Source organism: Odocoileus virginianus, chromosome 32 (genome assembly GCF_023699985.2).
Source record: "Odocoileus virginianus isolate 20LAN1187 ecotype Illinois chromosome 32, Ovbor_1.2, whole genome shotgun sequence".
In the NCBI taxonomy this organism is placed as follows: Eukaryota; Metazoa; Chordata; class Mammalia; order Artiodactyla; family Cervidae; genus Odocoileus; species Odocoileus virginianus.
Genome location: NC_069705.1, coordinates 10,477,689 through 10,495,197, shown reverse-complemented (window position 1 = coordinate 10,495,197; position 17,509 = coordinate 10,477,689). Strand labels below are relative to the sequence as shown.

At 39.5% G+C, this 17,509-nt stretch overlaps 1 protein-coding gene and 1 pseudogene across 10 annotated transcripts in view; one reads left to right on the top strand and one right to left on the bottom strand.

Moving 5' to 3' along the window:
* ADAM32 (ADAM metallopeptidase domain 32) overlaps positions 1–17,509 on the top strand; it is a 154,440-nt gene that overhangs the window by 63,809 nt on the left and 73,122 nt on the right. For all 10 annotated transcript variants that reach the window (XR_011485100.1, XM_070459859.1, XM_070459858.1 and 7 more), the window contains 3 exons: positions 279–360; positions 8,712–8,848; positions 16,932–17,109. Coding sequence is in view for 9 of the 10 variants with exons in the window: in XM_070459859.1 (XP_070315960.1) it covers positions 279–360; positions 8,712–8,848; positions 16,932–17,109 (397 nt within the window). In the remaining variant the exon portion in view is untranslated. The remainder of the gene's footprint in view (positions 1–278; positions 361–8,711; positions 8,849–16,931; positions 17,110–17,509) is intronic.
* On the bottom strand, positions 13,047–13,679 carry LOC110126552 (pleckstrin homology domain-containing family B member 2 pseudogene; annotated as a pseudogene).

The following is a 17,509-nucleotide window of genomic DNA, read 5'->3' as shown; positions in this document are numbered from 1 at the left end:
GGGAAGCCTGTTAAAGGCTTTGGTAACCTTAACTAAATGTCACAAGAACAGTAAAGTCATCAAGAATTTGGATTCACTGGATATGTTTTAGAAACCCAAAGTGCTTAATCTCATTTAATTAACACTATTTTACAATGTGAAACAAAGACATAGAGAAAGATTTTACTTCAATTTGCTTCAGACTAGAATTTTACGAACTACAGGAAAATTCTTAGCAGGAAATATCATATATTAATTGTTTGTCAAAATTAATTGTCATTTAATACTTATTTATTTAGCTTTAGAGATTATCCAGATTATTTGGGAGCAACATTTCCTGGAAAGATGTGTGCTACCGGTTATTCTGCAGGAATTGTTTTGGTATGTAATGACTTAATCTTATTTGAAAACAAATACATTAAAAATTTTCCCAGCATTGCAGCATATATTTTACACATTTTATATTTATATTTACATTTAGATATTGCATTTATATTTCATCACTGTTAAAACTTTGAAATATGTAGAATTAATAGTATTCTGAAGTGCAAAGTATCTTACTACAAATATTTGGAAGTTGAAGTAGAATAAAATATCACAAATACACTTGTATTCCTTACTATATTGAAGAGTGCATCATGAAAAGATCTGCAAAGATATTTCTATAACCTAAATAGATTTTTTTGTAGGTATAAAATTGGAGAAGTAGTCTTACAGATAAAATAACTTCAAAATCAAAACAAGTGATGAACTAAAAAGTATGATAAAAATTCTTTAAAATGTTTCAAAATTTTATGTTATTATTCAGTCGCTCAGTCGTGTCCAACTTTTTGTGACCCCATGGACTGCAGCACGCCAGGCTTCCCTGTCCTTTACCATCTCCCAAAGTTTGCTCAAACTCATGTCGTTTGAGTCAGTGACTCCATCCAACCATCTCGGCCTCTGCTGTCCCTTTCTCCCTTTGCCATCTATCCTTCCCAGTGTCAGGGTCTTTTGCAATGAGTTGGCACTTTGCATCAGGAGGCCAAAGTATTGGAGCTTCAGCATCAGTCCTTCCAATGAATATTCAGTGTTGATTTCCTTTAGGATTGACTGGTTGGATCTCCTTGCAGTCCATGGGACTTTAAAGAATCTTCTCCAGCACCACAATTTGAAAGCATCAATTCTTTGGCACTCAGCCTTTTTTATGGTCCAGTTCTCATATCCATACATGATTACTGGAAAAACCATAGCTTTGACTATACGAATCTTTGTTGGCAAAGTAATGTCTATTTTTTAACATGCTGTCTAGGTTTGTTATAGTTTTTCTTCCAAAGAGCAAGCATCTTTTATTTTCATGACTGCAGTCACCATCTGCAGTGATTTTGGAGCCCAGAAAAATAAAGTCTGTCACTGTTTCCATTGTTTCCCCATCATTTGCCATGAAGTGATGGAACCAGATGCCATGATCTTCGATTTTTGAATGTTGAGTTTTAAGCCAGCTTTTTCACTCTCCTCAGTTTAAGTCTGAATTTTGCAGTAAGGAGTTCATGATCTAAGCCACAGTCACTCCTGATCTTGTTTTTTCTGACTGTATAGAACTTCCCCGTCTTCTGTTGCAGAGTATAATCAGTCTGATTTTAATATTGACCATCTGGTGCTGTCCATGTGTAGAGTCATCTCTTGTATTGTTGCAAGAGGGTGTTTGGTATGACCAGTGTATTCTCTTGGCAAAACCCTGTTAGCCTTTGCCCTGCTTCATTTTGTACTCCAAAGCCAAACTTGCCTATTACTCCAGGTATCTCTTGACTTCCTACTTTTACATTCCAGTCCCCTGTGACGAAAAGGACATCTTCTTTTTGGTGTTAGTTCTAGAAGTTCTTGTTGGTCTTCATACAACTGTTCAACTTTAGCTTCTTTGACATTAGTGGTTGGGGCACAGACTTGGATTACTGTGGTATTGAATGGTTTGCCTTGGAAATGAACAGAGATCATTCTGTTGTTTTTGAGATTTCACATAAGTACTGCATTTCGGACTTTTTTGTTGACTATGACGGCTACTCCATTTCCTCTGAAGGATTCTTTCTCACTGTAGTAGATGTAATGGTTGTCTGAATTAAATTAGCCCTTTCTGGTCCATTTTAGTTCACTGATTCCTAAAATGTTGATGCCCACCCTTGGCATCTCCTATTTGACCACTTCCAATTTACCTTGATTCATGGACCTAACATTCCAGGTTCTTATGCAATATTGTTTTTTATAGCACTGGACTTGACTTCCATCACCAGTCACATCCACAACTGGGTGTCGTTTTTGCTTTGGCTCCATCTCTTTTCCTGAGCTATTCCCCTAGCTTGGTTTTTATCTTGGCAATTTTGTTTGGTTCCTTTTTATAGTTTCTAGTTCCTTGGTTTGGTAATGTGTGTTTCTATTGACGGTCTTTCTTAATTCCTTCAACATTTTTATTAACTGCTCTTTGAACTTGGGTTCTGGTAGATTTGGGAAGTCTGTTACATTGTTTTTTTCAGAGGATTTCTCTTTTTTAAATTGGGAGTAGTTTTCTGCCTTTTCCTTATAGTTCTCTGACTCTATGAATTTAAGAGAAACAGTTATCTACTCTGGTCTGAAGGTCTGTTTTTATGTGGAACTGAAAGCTGAATGCAGAAGAATTGATGCTTTTGAACTGTGGTGTTGGAGAAGGCTCTTGAGAGTCCCTTGGACTCCAAGGAGATCCAGCCAGTCCATCCTGAAGGAAATCAGTCCTGGCTGTTCATTGGAAGGACTGATGTTGAAGCTGAAACTCCAGTATTTTGGCCACCTGATGTGAAGAGCTGACTCATTTAAAAACATCCTGATGTTGGGAAAGATTGAGGGCAGGAGGAGAAGGGGATGACAGGGGATGAGATGGTTAGATGGCATCACTGACTCAATGGACATGAGTTTGGGTAAACTCCAGGAGTTGGTGATGGACAGGGAGGCCTGGTATGGTGCAGTTCATGGGGTCGCAAAGAGTCGGACACGACTGAGCGACTGAACTGAACTGACCCTGTATGTAAGATTGTGTGAGTCCAATAGTTTTGGTTCAAAGGCTGTTTTGATATGAATGCTTGACATGTCTTTCTCAGGGTGTGCTGGCCCTTGTCCCCTTGATAGGGGGTGTGATTGTGGTGTGCTGACTAGAGCCTACACTGGATGTTGGTCAGAGCCTCTCCTTTGCTCTGTGGTTGTCACAGCCCTGTTGGGGACAGAATCTGCTCTTCAGTTGTTGGAATAGAAGTTCCCAGATCCTTTTCTAAACTGTTGTGTGAGGTAGGAGGGACTGGAGCACTCCTTCTGGGACAGGAGCTGCTGTGAACTCCTCCCCAGGTGCTGTCCACCAAGATGTGTGATTGTGTGATGTTAGTCACCACTTGATGTGTGCACCCACAAAGTTTGCTGATTGTGGCACCTGGAATCATCTCTGTCATGGGAGTACCAATAATTAGCTCAGATGTCCCTCATGCTTGAATGCATTGTTCTGGTCCCCAAACTCACTGGTCTGAATCCTTCCAAAGTTATACTCCTGTGCCTGATTTGGGAGCATGGATAATCAGCTTAAATTTCAGCTCCCCCACCTCCATGTTTGGGTACCCTGGAAGTTTGCAAAACCCTCGGTGGTGGAAACCATGCTTTGTTGTGAGCATGCTGACAATAAAGCTGCTATGGTGCACCTCTGACCCTTGTTTTGTGTGTTGACAATGAGACTCTTATGGTGGACTCCCACATCATTCTGTGCACACTCCCAGTCATTACCCAGACCGTATTCCAGGCCCGTCAAGCTATTCTCTGTATAGCCAAACTGAGTCCTTTCCCCAGACTGTCCACTGAAGCTTCAGATTCAGAACTTGGCCACTTCACACTCCAGTAGGCATGTGGGAAGCTTGCTGACATGCAAAGGCAGTCTGTCCTGGTCTCTCTGTGCCCTGCTGGGGCATAATCCACCTCCCACATTCTCGCCTTGAGTCTCTGAAGCTCCCTATCTGTCCCACCAGACCTCCCAGGTGGTAAAGGAAATTTCTAAGTAAAGGAACCTTTCTCTTTCACCGCTCCCTGCCTAGTGGCAGAGGTCCCATTCCAGTTCCTCTTTTCCCTTGTCCCTTCATCCTACTCTACTATCTAGGACTCCTTCTTGCAGATTTAGTTGTATGCGATCTTAGGCCTGCTTTCAGTAGATTTTCTGTGAGATGTGTTCTGCATGTAGATGTATTTTTGTTGTACTTGTGGGAGGAGGTGAGTTCCAGGTGCCTCTATTCTGTCATCTTGATCTCCTCCCACTCAGTAGCATTTTTAAACTTTATACTTTTACTTCTCTTCTCCAGGTTCTTATTCTTTTTCAGTTATTAATTATAGTTTATGTGCTTTTATGTCTTTTTTATATTATATATCCTATAATATATTTTACTATAATTGTTTTAGTATATTTGTGTTTCCACTTTTAAACTAGAGTGAATTATGCACCACCATTATGTTATCACAGTATCTAATTCTGACTATACACTTGCCATTAACAGTGACATTTATGCTAATTTTCTCATGTTTTAATGATGTTAATTAGCATTATTTAACTTCAACTTCACTCCCTTTAGTATTTCTTGTAAGGGATCTCTAGTGATGATGAACTCCTTTACCTTTGATTTGTTTTAGAATCACGATCTCTTCTTCATTTATGATGCACAGCTTTGCTGGGTATAGAATTCTTTTTTTTTTTTTTTTCATTTATTTTTATTAGTTGAAGGCTAATTACTTTACAATATTGTAGTGGTTTTTGTCATACATTGACATGAATCAGCCATGGATTTACATGTATTCCCCATCCCAATCCCCCCTCCCACCTCCCTCTCTACCCAATCCCTCTGGGTCTTCCCAGTGCACCAGGCCCGAGCACTTGTCTCATGCATCCAACCTGGGCTGGTGCTCTGTTTCACCCTTGATAATATACATGTTTCGATGCTGTTCTTTCGAAACATCCCACCCTTGCCTTCTCCCACAGAGTCCAAAATTCTGTTCTGTACATCTGTGTCTCTTTTTCTGTTTTGCATATAGGGTTATCATTACCATCTTTCTACATTCCACATATATGTGTTAGTATACTGTAATGGTCTTTATCTGGGTATAGAATTCTTAGTTGACAGTTTTTTCTTTTGATATTTTTGAATATATAATCCCATTTTCTCTTCACCTGAAATATTTCTGTTGAGAAATATGCTGATAGTCTTATGGGAGTTCCCTTGTATATAACCTGATTTCTTCCTTTTCCTTCAAAATTCTTTCTTTTTCTTTAACAATTTAATTGTAATGTGTCCTCATGTAGCCCTATTTGGGTTCAACCTATTTAGGATCCTTTGTGTGTTATGCACTTGGAAGTCCATTTCTTTCCCAGTTTTGGAAAGTTTTCAGCCATTTTGCTTTAAATGAACTTTCTGTCCCTTCCTTTTCAAGTTCCTAAGATATGGATATTAGTGTGTTTGTGTGTGTCTGTGTGTGTGTGTGTGTGTATGTGTGTGTGTGTTCGTCCCAAAGTCATGTAGGCTTTCTTCTCTCTTTTTCATTCTTTTTAAGGTTTTGATCCTCTGACTGAATAATTTTTAAATATTCTTGCATTCTAGATCACTGATTCTTTATTCCGCTTGTTCAAGTCTACTGTTGAAGCTCTAGGACAGCTTTTTTTAATTGATTTTTATTTCTTCGTTGAACTTATTTTCTTCATTCACCGTTTTCTAACTTCATTTAGTTATCTGTTTGCTTTTGTAGTTCACTAAAATTCTTTAAGAAGTTTATTCTGAATTATTTCTCTGACAGCTCTCCTTTCCTTTTGGGTCATTTATTTGCAGCATTTTTAGTTTAATTTTATTGTGTTACATTCACATGATTTTTCTTACTTTCTTCATTCCTTACTTTGGTATTTGTGCATTTGAGTAATTGGTCTCCTCTTCCAGACTTTACAGGCTTACTTTGGCAGACAGTTCTTCGTTAGCCAGCTCAGTTTAGGTTTTTGGACATGTCCTTGGGCAGACAGGTTCTATTTTGGGGTGAGAGCCACTGTCCAAGCTCTGAAGTAAAGGATGAGGGGTATTAACTGTCAGGACTGCTGACATGGTTCCCTGCCCAAATGAGGCAGTAGGATGTACTCTGTGGTTGTCTAGATTCACTGATCAGCCTTCCTAAAAGGTAAGGAAAAAGAACTCTACTCAGCAGTAGCTGAGGAATGAATTAGCTTCCCTGCCATGACAAGGCAGCAGAATAGGCCACATGACTTGCATGCCTCATTATTTGTGGACCCACGTTAGGCAGACTGTACCCTTAATTCCTTGGCCACATGGGACCACTGGGTTTTGCTCTGAAGATGGGGAAAACCATGAGCTGTGCTGTCTGTTCAAATGCCACTGTAAGCAGGATTGTTGGATAGAATGGCACAGCTTCCTGTGTGCTCTGACTAGATTCATTGGTTGGGCTTTCTGAAGGCTATATTTAGCAATGGCAGGGTTATGAATTAGTTTCCTTGCCCAGGTGGAATTGGAGAATCAGCTTAGCTCTTTGTGGGCTCAACCCAAGCTATCTGTTACTCCAGTTTCCTGGCCAGACAGCGCCACTGGCTTCGCTCTGTGAACAATCAGCTCTGCCTCTGTACTCTCTGTTCATGTTGCTGCACTGTGCAGCTACCAGGTATTCTAGCCAGGCTTCTTGTTAGGGGTAGCCAGGGGCTCTGCCAGTCATTAGGCAAGGCTATAAACAGCTATGCCGACTGGGTAGAAGGTCCAGGGCCAGCAAAGCTTTTCATCTGAGGACTCAAATCAGGCAGATTTGTACCTCATTGACTTCCCTGATCATACACTTCCACTGTCCTGGCTCTGCAGATCTACTAGTTGGGATCTACAGTTGCTATGGATGGGAAGTTGGCTTGCCAAGGTCTAAGCATTGATTGTTGCAACCCTCACCCCTACCCTGCCTTCTCTGTCATGATCAGATTTACAGTGGTCAAATCCCACTCGTCTTTTGTGATCCTCATGGGGCAGGACCAGAGTAGGGCTCCCAGTGACCCACAGTACTGGGGGATCTAGATGTCCACTTTGTACTCTCCTCCCACTTGAGGGACCACAGCCTGGGAAGACCTCTCAGTGTTGTGCTGCACCAGTGTGGGGGAGGGGTAATGCATCATGCATAGTTGCTCCTGCTGATCTTCTTATGAGGTCTGTCTTGATCTCTGGTGCCGGTGGTACTTCAGCCTCACTTCCATGTTCTGGGAGTAGACTTGGGAAAGACCTATGTTATCATCTTGTTAATATCACTCCTGTTGTAATTTAATTCTGATTAGGGACCTGGAGATAAGCAGGGGTAGTGAGACAAAAGTTCCAGTTATTTTCATTAAAATTGTCATTTTTTAAATGTAGGGACTTTTTCATTGTTTATAGGGAAGCTTACTCTACTAGCAAGAGCGGTCCAGTGATATTTGTCCATGTCACTCTAGTTCCAATTTCAAGTTTCAGATTCTGACTCCTGCATCAAATCTGGGAAGTTTGATAATTAAATTGGTGCTATAACCCTACAGTACTTGTAACTAGGCCCTGAGCTTGGTCCTCAAACCAACAACTAGAGGAGATGATGAGTCACTACTGTGCTGCTGTAGAGGCTTTCTGATGGCCTGTTTACATTCTCAGTTGCTCATTTATAGTTTTTCCTTTCTGTTCCATAATGTGCTTCCTCTAGCACTTCCATAAGAAGTCAGTTGACCCCACAATTTTTATTATAGCTTGTTTCTGTAAGAGCGAAGTGCCTTGATGAGCCTCACATCTTGGCCTTTACCTGCACCTTATCTTATGCCACATTTGGCAATAATTTGAGAAATTATGATGTCATTGTGTATTGTGAATTACCGTTGTCCCATTTCTCCTTGTCAGGGAAGATACTTGTGCATTTGTTTTATTTGTGACAGCCTAATCATAAGAAAGAAGGCAGTGGCACCCCACTCCAGGACTCTTGCCTGGAAAATCCCATGGATGGAGGAGCCTGGTGGGCTGCAGTCCATGGAGTCGATAAGAGTAGGACATGACTTCACTTTCACTTTCACTTTCATGCATTGGAGAAGGAAATGGCAACCCACTCCAGTATTCTTGCCTGGAGAATCCCAGGGATGGGGGAGCCTGATGGGCTGCCGTCTATGGGGTCTCACAGAGTCGGACACGACTGAAGTGGCTTAGCAGCAGCAATCATAAGAAAGCTTTCTTGAGGATCTGTTTTCTGTGGTTTCTCCTGATGCTAGTTCCTGTATCTTTGAGAATATTGGCTGGAAGCACATAGCATACTTGCGACTGAGTACTCTGGTTACATGGCCACTTTGTGAGCTGGGAAGTGGAGCATCATGTGGACTCTCCTGCATGAACATGATCGTTGTCTAAGAAATTAGGCAAATGGAAGATCATGGTCCATATAGCCAAAAATCTGATGTAAAAATAGCACACTTAGGTAGTTATGACAGTTATTTAAGGATTATCTTACGCATTCAATTGTCAAATCATGGTTCATACATAGGTTCATACATTTATATCTTAATAAAATCTCATAAGAAGGGCTTCAGGTTCTTAGTTGTCTAAGGAACTGTATTTCCATATTCTTAAGTACTTGATAAAACAATAAAATGATCTTAATTAGAAAAATACTATTTTTACTACCCTTCAGTGAATTGTCTTTTATTTGAATTTTCTTTGATGTTGATGTAGTATCCCCAGGAGATAACTTTGGAGGCAGTTTCAGTTATTGTTACCCAGATGCTGGGACTCAGTCTGGGAATATCATATGATGACCCAAAGAAATGTCGATGTTCAGGAGCCATCTGCATAATGAGTACAAAAGCCCTGTAAGTTTTTCCAAAAATAAATTTTATTTATTTGTTGAATTTATCAATAATTTGTTTAAATAATTCAAGTGAAAGTTTTTAGTATTTGTTTATAGTGCAAATTAATAAATGGACCAAGTACCACAAAATCTAAATATGAAATTATAAGCCTAAGAGTAGTTTGGTGGAAGGTTAGTATTAAAAACAAAATAACAAATCCAGTCTACAAGATACATTACCAAAGGAATTTCCCATAGACTGTGTATTTTATGAAATCACGTAAGGGATCTTTAAAAATATCTGTAGCTCACAACAAGTGACCTTTGTTTTTAGAGTATATTAATATTCTTGGAAAACTTCAATCTAAATGACATAACATTTGTGTGACTTTGGATAAATTACTAGACCTTGCTTAGGTTTAGTTTTCTCATCTTTAAAATGGAAATGATTATGCCTATTGTCTTGTTTTCCAGAGTGATATAAGAACAAAATGAGAAAATATAATGGAAAAGTGTTTTTTAAATTGTAAAGTTTCACAAGTATGTGATGGATTAGCTACAATGATTTATAAATTTGCCAATGTTCCTCACATGGTATATGATACAAGGGCTATAGCAGGTGTCATAAGTATTCTAAAGTTTTTCATTTGTAATAAGGGCCTATGCTAAGTATGACCTATTCATAACTGAAGAACAAACAAAAGTCAAAGGCCATTACTTGAAAACATACTCTTTTTATAGTTGTAAGCACCACCTAAAGTTAGTTCTTACATTCTAAAAATAGCTCAAACACATACATATTTTTGTATACAGACATGTTACATTATAAACTAGTTCTACATGTGTTATATATAAAAATAATATTTATATGTATAAAATATTTAATTTTATTAAATTTCAATGTATAAATTACAATACTGTTTATTGAATCAAATATAAGATTTATATAGCTGTATAAACAAGATGAGAATTGCCACTTTGGGCCTGTTGTTCATTTGGCCAACTATTTTCAAGTATGCTTATGACAGGATGCTTTGGGTAGCTCACCCAGAGTCTGGTATTAATGATAATAAAAATAACAGATATTTACATTGTACTTGCTGTGTGTGAGAGGGTATTTCAAACACTTTGCATATGTTGTGTCATTTGGTTTTCACAGCATCTCCGTAGGGCAGGTCCTAATATTCTCACCTTTACAGATGAGAAACTGAATTATAAAAAGGATAACTATCTGTGGTCAGATAGTTGGTTGTGGCAGTCCAGAGTTTTGAACCCAGTCATTCTGGCTTTAGAATCTGTGTTAATAAACCTTTGGATTTGTATACTGCTTTGTGATATATCAAATGCTTTCATACATATTTTCCATTTTCTTAAAGAAACTTTTTTGAAGTGTGTAGGGCAAATGTTATCTTAATTTTAATGAAATTTAACAATTTTATTTGCATCTATGTGTAAGGTATATAAATGAATATATAAGATCTATCTATGAATGTATATAGATGTATCTTTTGCATGTCTGCAGTACTTCTCATATGTTATTTTATGTGATTTTCAAAGAATGTGTGTAAGTAAAGCAAATATTATTTCCATTTGTCTTTTTCCATGTGTTTTTTTACTTTTTTGTGCTTTAAGGTTAACAATTATTTAATGTATTAACATTTTCACTTATAAACATACAATTTGCATATACAGGGAAAAACTGGTTCTTAAGACACCACAGAATACTAGAGACAGGCAAGCAATCAGAAAAAAAAAGATCAACCCTAGGGGAAAAAATGGAACCACATTCCATGCCAGTGTCTGTAAACTTCGGAAGGTGAAAAAGATCGCACAGAATCACAATTAATGTAGAAAGCAAACACGGGTCATTCTGTATCAATGGCAGGAACTTTTCCCATAATTCAGATCTTGCATCCCAGTCTGGTCCATTTCATGAATGTTGATCTGAAACACAGTCGCTCACCTCTCCCTTCTCTTTAAATCTAACTCTGAAGTTAACTAAGAAATTTAACGAACAGAGCTAAGAAACAAGCAGACTGGCATGTGTTCAATATTAATGGCCAGTTATTTAAAAGTACACATGGAAGTAAAATGCTGGCTAAACATTTTACTTTAGTTAAAGTGAACAATTTCCTTCCAACTCACCTAACTTCTTGATTTAGGACTACCTAAGTGAGGCGACCAAAGATTGGCATCTATGAGAATTGGGGCCAGGGAAATGAAGCATCTCAGCCCATCTTTATGCTGAGCATGCATTTCCTGTCAGGATCAAGTCACTAGGGACAATGAATTTCCAGATTCAACTACAGTTGCCCAGCATGGCTTGCCCAGCTAGGGACAGGGACTGGAGATTGGGGATCACATGTACGTCAGGACTCCAGTCCACAACTCCCTCCAGTCTGTCAGGAGGCAGCCATGGGAACACAGGGAGACCATCTGCTTCAAGGGCATTTCAGTGACATAACTCAGTACCTGTGGTTCCAGTAATTCCTAGTTCAAAATTAACACTCCAGTGCAACATTAAAAACTGAGTTTAGTATTTTGTTTCTAAAGCATACAGCTTGAATAATGATTACCATCTGAACAAAGCTATTCTTATTACATATGATGTAAAATAAGTAACATTTTTAACCATCAAAACCAGTGTTGTCACACATAACATCTGGCAACTTTCCACCACATGACACATCAAAAGAGATGACAGCCAAGTATACTTCTTTCCAGCTGGAAGCAGACTCTCCAGTGTCAACAGGTGCAGTGGAACTGGCTGGGAAACAGACCTGTGGTCACCACAATGCTCATTAGGCATCTAGTTTCCATACAGAGATAGATCTATTCAAGTCTCCCTCAGAGGTGGAGTGGACTGATAAGTGAAACAAAAAACCATGTCTGTAACTGGTTACATAAAATATAAACAGAATTTGTGCTACCAGGAGTGTATTTTGTGGAAACATGGCCACATGGAATATAGGGGCAGAGACTGTCATTGTGTCTTTGTAAATGTACATTTTTTAAAACATGCAGGACAGAAAACTGGAATAACTGAAGTTTTAAAATTTATATAGATAAATAAGAAATAACAGAAATGCAGGACCCTCAGTTTTTCAGAGCTTCGCATATAAGTTGGGTCTCAAAATTAAATGGTTCACTAAAGTCAGAAATAAAAGCAAGGCTGGTGTCCTAGTCAGGTGGAGAGGTATCTTGAGCAGGTCATTCATGTCTCTAGGCTGAAATTCCCATCTATAACCTGAGTTTCCCCCACCATACAGCACAGAGCTTGGGGACAGTGCCCAGTCCTACCCAGGACAGGAGATGGGCCCATTAACAGCCTTCAGAAAGACATAAAACGCATCCTCAGTGCAGCCCAATCCTCTGAAACAGGACCACGGCAACTATGGCTCTCATTTCACTCTCCTCACCATTCTCTTAATATTACTTTCTCAACAAGTAGAAAAATAAGCTGTAAGTAGGCTGAAGTGGCAATAAAGAACGCTCAAAGCAAACACTAAAAACATGATGCCTCTGAATAAAATAAATTACCTCCACACACTTTTTTGGAGTTGTGCCTTCTTCAAGTTTTAAATGATAAAGCCCTAAAATGTTGACACTCAAGTCTACTCCTAATTTGGGATACTTTCTAAGTATCACAACCAGAAACAAACAAATAAGAATAAAATGAAAAAGCATCATTTTCAAGGAAGGAACTGCCATCCCGTCCATCATCCTGAGCAGTCTGCTTTGCTGGAGTCCCAGAGGCTGTGGGATATCACACCACTGCCTAAGGAAGGTTCCAGCCTATAACTCCTGAAGTAACACGCAGCCAGTTTTGGTCTGAGGTTTCAAAGTCTGACATTAAACCAAAAAAGCTGCAGTCTTGCCACAGTCATTCACTCACTCCTACATCACCATGTTACCAGCAAAATACTAAAATAAATTATCCCTTAAGAACTAAGGCCTAACTCTAAAAAGAAAATGGCCTTTCAAAACAGGTGTGTCCAAATAAAGTATTGCGAGAGTTTTATAAGGAAACTCCTCGAATGAGCCAGTGGCCCCATATAGTCCAAATCTTTCTCTGCAGTACTTCTATGTACTTATAAGTATTCTGTCACTACTTTCAAAAGAACTATTAAAGCTATTATTAAAAACATTTATAACAAACAGAAATGCCCTGCATATTATATGATTGCACACAGGGTATCAGAAGCTAGATTCCAAGGACTCTAGAAGACCCAGAACAGAGACCCTAAGGCCATGCCTGTGGCTGCTCCAGCCAGCATGCCCAGCGCCAGGTCACTGTCATTGTTTAGATACCACTCACGAATGATGACTTGGTTGGCAGGCTGCTGTCCATAAAGTCCTGCACATGGGTACTGATAGGGTACAGCATAAGCCTGTCCATCTGCAGCATAGACAACTTGAATTCCTGGTGGGTGTGCACCACTGTATGGACCATAGCCATATGCCTGCTCAGGGGTTGGTGCAGCACAGTCTGTGTAAGGAGGTGGGGAGGAAGCCACAGCTGTCTCATCATACATGATTTCTGAGCCAACATAAGCTGTGTTTGTCCTGGAATCCTGGAGTGTAAACTTCCAGGCCAAACAATCATCTGTGCTTTCTGCGCAAAGACTGATGGTTTTCCCATCTCGGCAAACAATCTGCAGCATACAGTCTTTTGGCTTCCCATCTGGTGGCTGAATATCCCTACATTCATGTCCCATGCGGATGTTGATGCAGTCCACTGGCATGTGGACCTTATCTTCTACACTCTGCCGAGTTTGGTCATCATAATAGATCAGCTGACCATCTGACCACAGGTCAAACCAGTTCTTCCAGTGCATCAAAATGGTACTCTGTCACAGCAACCATCCACTCTTCACAAATGCCATTTTCTCACCTGCGAAGCCTCTGGCCACCACTGCGCACAGCAACAGGTCCGTAGCGAAAGGAACTGCCAGGTTACTTGGCTCCTGCTGCCTCACGATAGGGTCCTGGCTGCCATCTGACGTCCTCCATGTGTTTTTTTAAAATGCTGTTGAGTACACAGAGCCTGAATGATTCTACATCAGATACACAGGTTATAAGTGGACAACAGTAGCTGATGTCAGTAATCTCATCAATGATTTATTAGTCACTTACTATAAGCCAGAGAGTTTAATTAGGCACTTACTTATTAACATTTAATCCTCATAACAAGCCTGTGAAGTGGATGGATATTACCCCTATTTGGAGATAAGAAAACTGAGAATTAGAGAGTTTAATCATTTTGCTTAAAATCTCATTAAGTCACAAGGTTGGTACTAGTCAGCAAGTTTATCTAGCTCAAATCTTTGTTATTTTCTCTACTTCATGTTGACCTCATATAGAAGACAGTTAATATATTGGAATTAATTTAAACCAAGTAGCAAAAGAGCATTAAAATGTATTTGTACAAACTTCATTCTTTATTTCAGTGATCTTCCTAATATATTATTTTGATGACTTAATTTATATCTGCTTTTAAAAAGTAGGTAACTTTTAACATAGTCTGTACAACAGATGAGTTCAGAAGTGAAGGGAGTAAGGACTCCCAGCAGCACATTCCTCTGTGGTCACCAGCGCTATATGCTCTAGTGGTTCCCCCTGAGAGGGCTATGAGTATCCTTCTGTTGCCATGGGCTAACTACTGTGGGTTGTCTTGTAGACTTGGCTGGGTTGGCCCCTCTTCAATTGATGGCTAATCTCTTCCTTGTTCAGATGCCACCAGCCACTGGTGGGTGGAGCTGTGTCACAAGGAGGCTGGCTGTGGAGCCCCATTGCTCAGTGGTTGCTGGAACTGGGATTGAGATGGGTGGCTGTGGGGCCAGGGGTCCTGCATGGACCTAGTGTCTGTCTGCTGGTGGGTGGGACCAGTTCCTGAAATGGCTTACTGCACAGTCCAGTTGTCCTAAAGCTGTTGACAGCCTGCTAGTGAGCAAGGCTGAATCTCAGGTTGGCCGAATAAAGGGCCCAAGGTGTCTCAAAAATACTGTTAATCTGCTCATGTGTAGGTCTGGAGCTCAGAGAGTCCTGGGGCTGTTGCTTGCCTGCTAGTGGGTCAGCTGGGTCCTGACATGGCAGGCCATGGGGCTCTGGTGGTACTGAGGTTGGTGTTTGCCCACTGGATGGTGGGGTCAGAGTTCAAGAGATACTAAGGTTAGTAGTATGTTTTTGTTGGGGAGGCTGGTGGTGAGGGCAGAGCTGACTGGTGGGGAAGGCTGCTCTTGAGGAGGCTAGAGCCAAACTCACTGGTGGGTCACCCATCCAGGAGTATGAGTCTTGACTTTACCATGCCTCCACCCCTCCCACTCATCTACTTATGGTTCCTTCTTCATATCTTTAGTTGTAAAAGACCTTTTCTGCTACTCTTCTAATCTTTATTATCAGTAGTTGCTCTGTAAATTGTAGATTTGATGTGCACATGGGAGGAGGTTAGCTTAGAGTCTTCCTACTCTTTGGAAGTCATTTGATCATTTGGAAGCCATCTTGTCATTCTCCAAAATTACTCAGTTCTTTTCTTTTTCTTTTTTTTTTTAGTATTTATTTATTTATTTATTTTTGGCTGCCCTGGGTCTTTGCTGCTGTGTGTGGGCTTTCTCAAGTTGTGGAGAGTGGAGGCTACCCTCTAGTTTTGGCACGCGGGCTTCACACTGTAGTGGCTTCTTTTGTTGTGGAGCACGGGCTCTTGGGTATTTGGTCTTCAGTAGTTACTGCATGTAGCCTCGGCAGTTGCATCTCAAGGGCTCCCGAGGGCAGACTCAGAAGCTGTGGTGCGGGGCTTAGTTGCCCCAAGGCGTGTGGGATCTTCCTGGACCAGTGATTGGACCCATGTCTCCTGCACTGGCAGGCAGATTCTTAACCACTGGACCACCAGGGAAACCCTACTGTATTCTTTATATATATATACATATATATATAGTGAAAATACTCAACAGGAGTTCTCTTAACCAGTTTTAAAGCTATTACTTAGATATGGGTACTATGTTGAACAGCAGATCACTAAAATTTATCCATCTTGTATAACTGAAACTTTATACCCATTTTACAGCTCCTCATTTCCTGCTCCTCCTAGCCTCTTGGCAACTCTGCATCTGTGGGTGTGAATCTTCTAAATATCTCATATAAATGAAATCATGAAGTATTTTCTACTCTGTGACTAGCTTATTTCACTTAGCATAATGTCCTTGAGATTTTGTACTGTTGTTGCATATGGCAGAACTTGCTTCCTTTTTTAAAGATTGAATAATATTCCATTGCAAGTTATATTCCATTGCAAGTATGTACCACATTTTGCTTATCCATTCATCTTTCAATGACATTTAGGTTGCTGCCATATGTTTACTATTGTGAATATTGCTGCAATAAACATAGGAGTATGGATATCACTTAGATATTCTAATTTCAATAGTTTTGGATATATACTTAGAAGTAGGATTGCTAGATTATATGGTATTCTATTTTTAATTTTTTGAGGAACCTCTTTACTGTCTTCAGCAGAGACTGGATTTACATTTCCATGAACAATGTACCAAGTTTCCAGTTTCTCCATGTCCTTGCCAACAATGTTCATTTATTTTTTAAAGAATCAAGAGGGAGGGTACATACATATAATTATAGCTGATTTGTGTTGTTGTATGGCAGAAACCAATACAATGTTATAAAGAAATTTTCCTCCAGTTAAAGAAATAAATTAAAAAAAGAATCATAGCTATTTTAACAGGTATGAGGTGATAGCTCATTGTTTTTTCTTTTGATTTGCACTTCCTTGATGATTAGTGATGTTGATGACCTTTTCATATACCCATTGTTCATTTATATGTGTCTTCTTTGCAGAAATGTGTATCCAAATCCTTTGCCCATTTTCTAATTGGGTTGCTTAGTTTTTCCTGTTGAACTTAATTTTGTTTTAAGAGAATGTGTGTTCAGTGAATGAAATCACATGTCCTCCTGAGGAATGACTGGCCTCTAAGCCTTTGTTATGAACATTTATCATTACCTCTTGAATTTAACATTTTGAAATTGATTTGTATAATATAGAATTGTGTTTTCAGAAGAATAATGCCAATGACATTATACGGATCCATGTTTAGGCAATCCAGTGGTATGAAGACTTTTAGCAATTGCAGTTTGAGGGACTTTGAAAACTTCATTTCAAACGTGGGGGCCCAGTGTCTTCAGAATAAGCCACAAATGCAGAGACGCCCAGCATCAATCTGTGGCAATGGCAGAGTGGAGGGGAATGAAGTCTGTGACTGTGGTACTGAGGAAGTAAGTCTAATAATTGGAAAATTGATAAATTTATTGTTTCTGTTCATCCCTCTGTAGTAAATGCTGTATATCTCAAATATGACTGGGTGCCATGCAAAATATTGGCAATAATGACATAAAGTTAAAATGCATACAAGAATATGCTATCTAGATTTAATAGGTTGAAGAGTTTTGGACAAATGCTAAGACTATTCCCCTAAAATTATTGCTGATAGGAAAAACAGGAAGTCTAGAATGAGCTTTTGGTTCCAGACTAAATATGTGCAGTATTTTCAAATCTGTGCTTAACCTCTGGACATTTGATAAATGTCTTATTGAAGATTAATGTGGGAGCAGACCATAAAGTATCCTTTAGGATATTGCCTCACATTGGAATCACAATGGAGGGAAAACTGTTAAA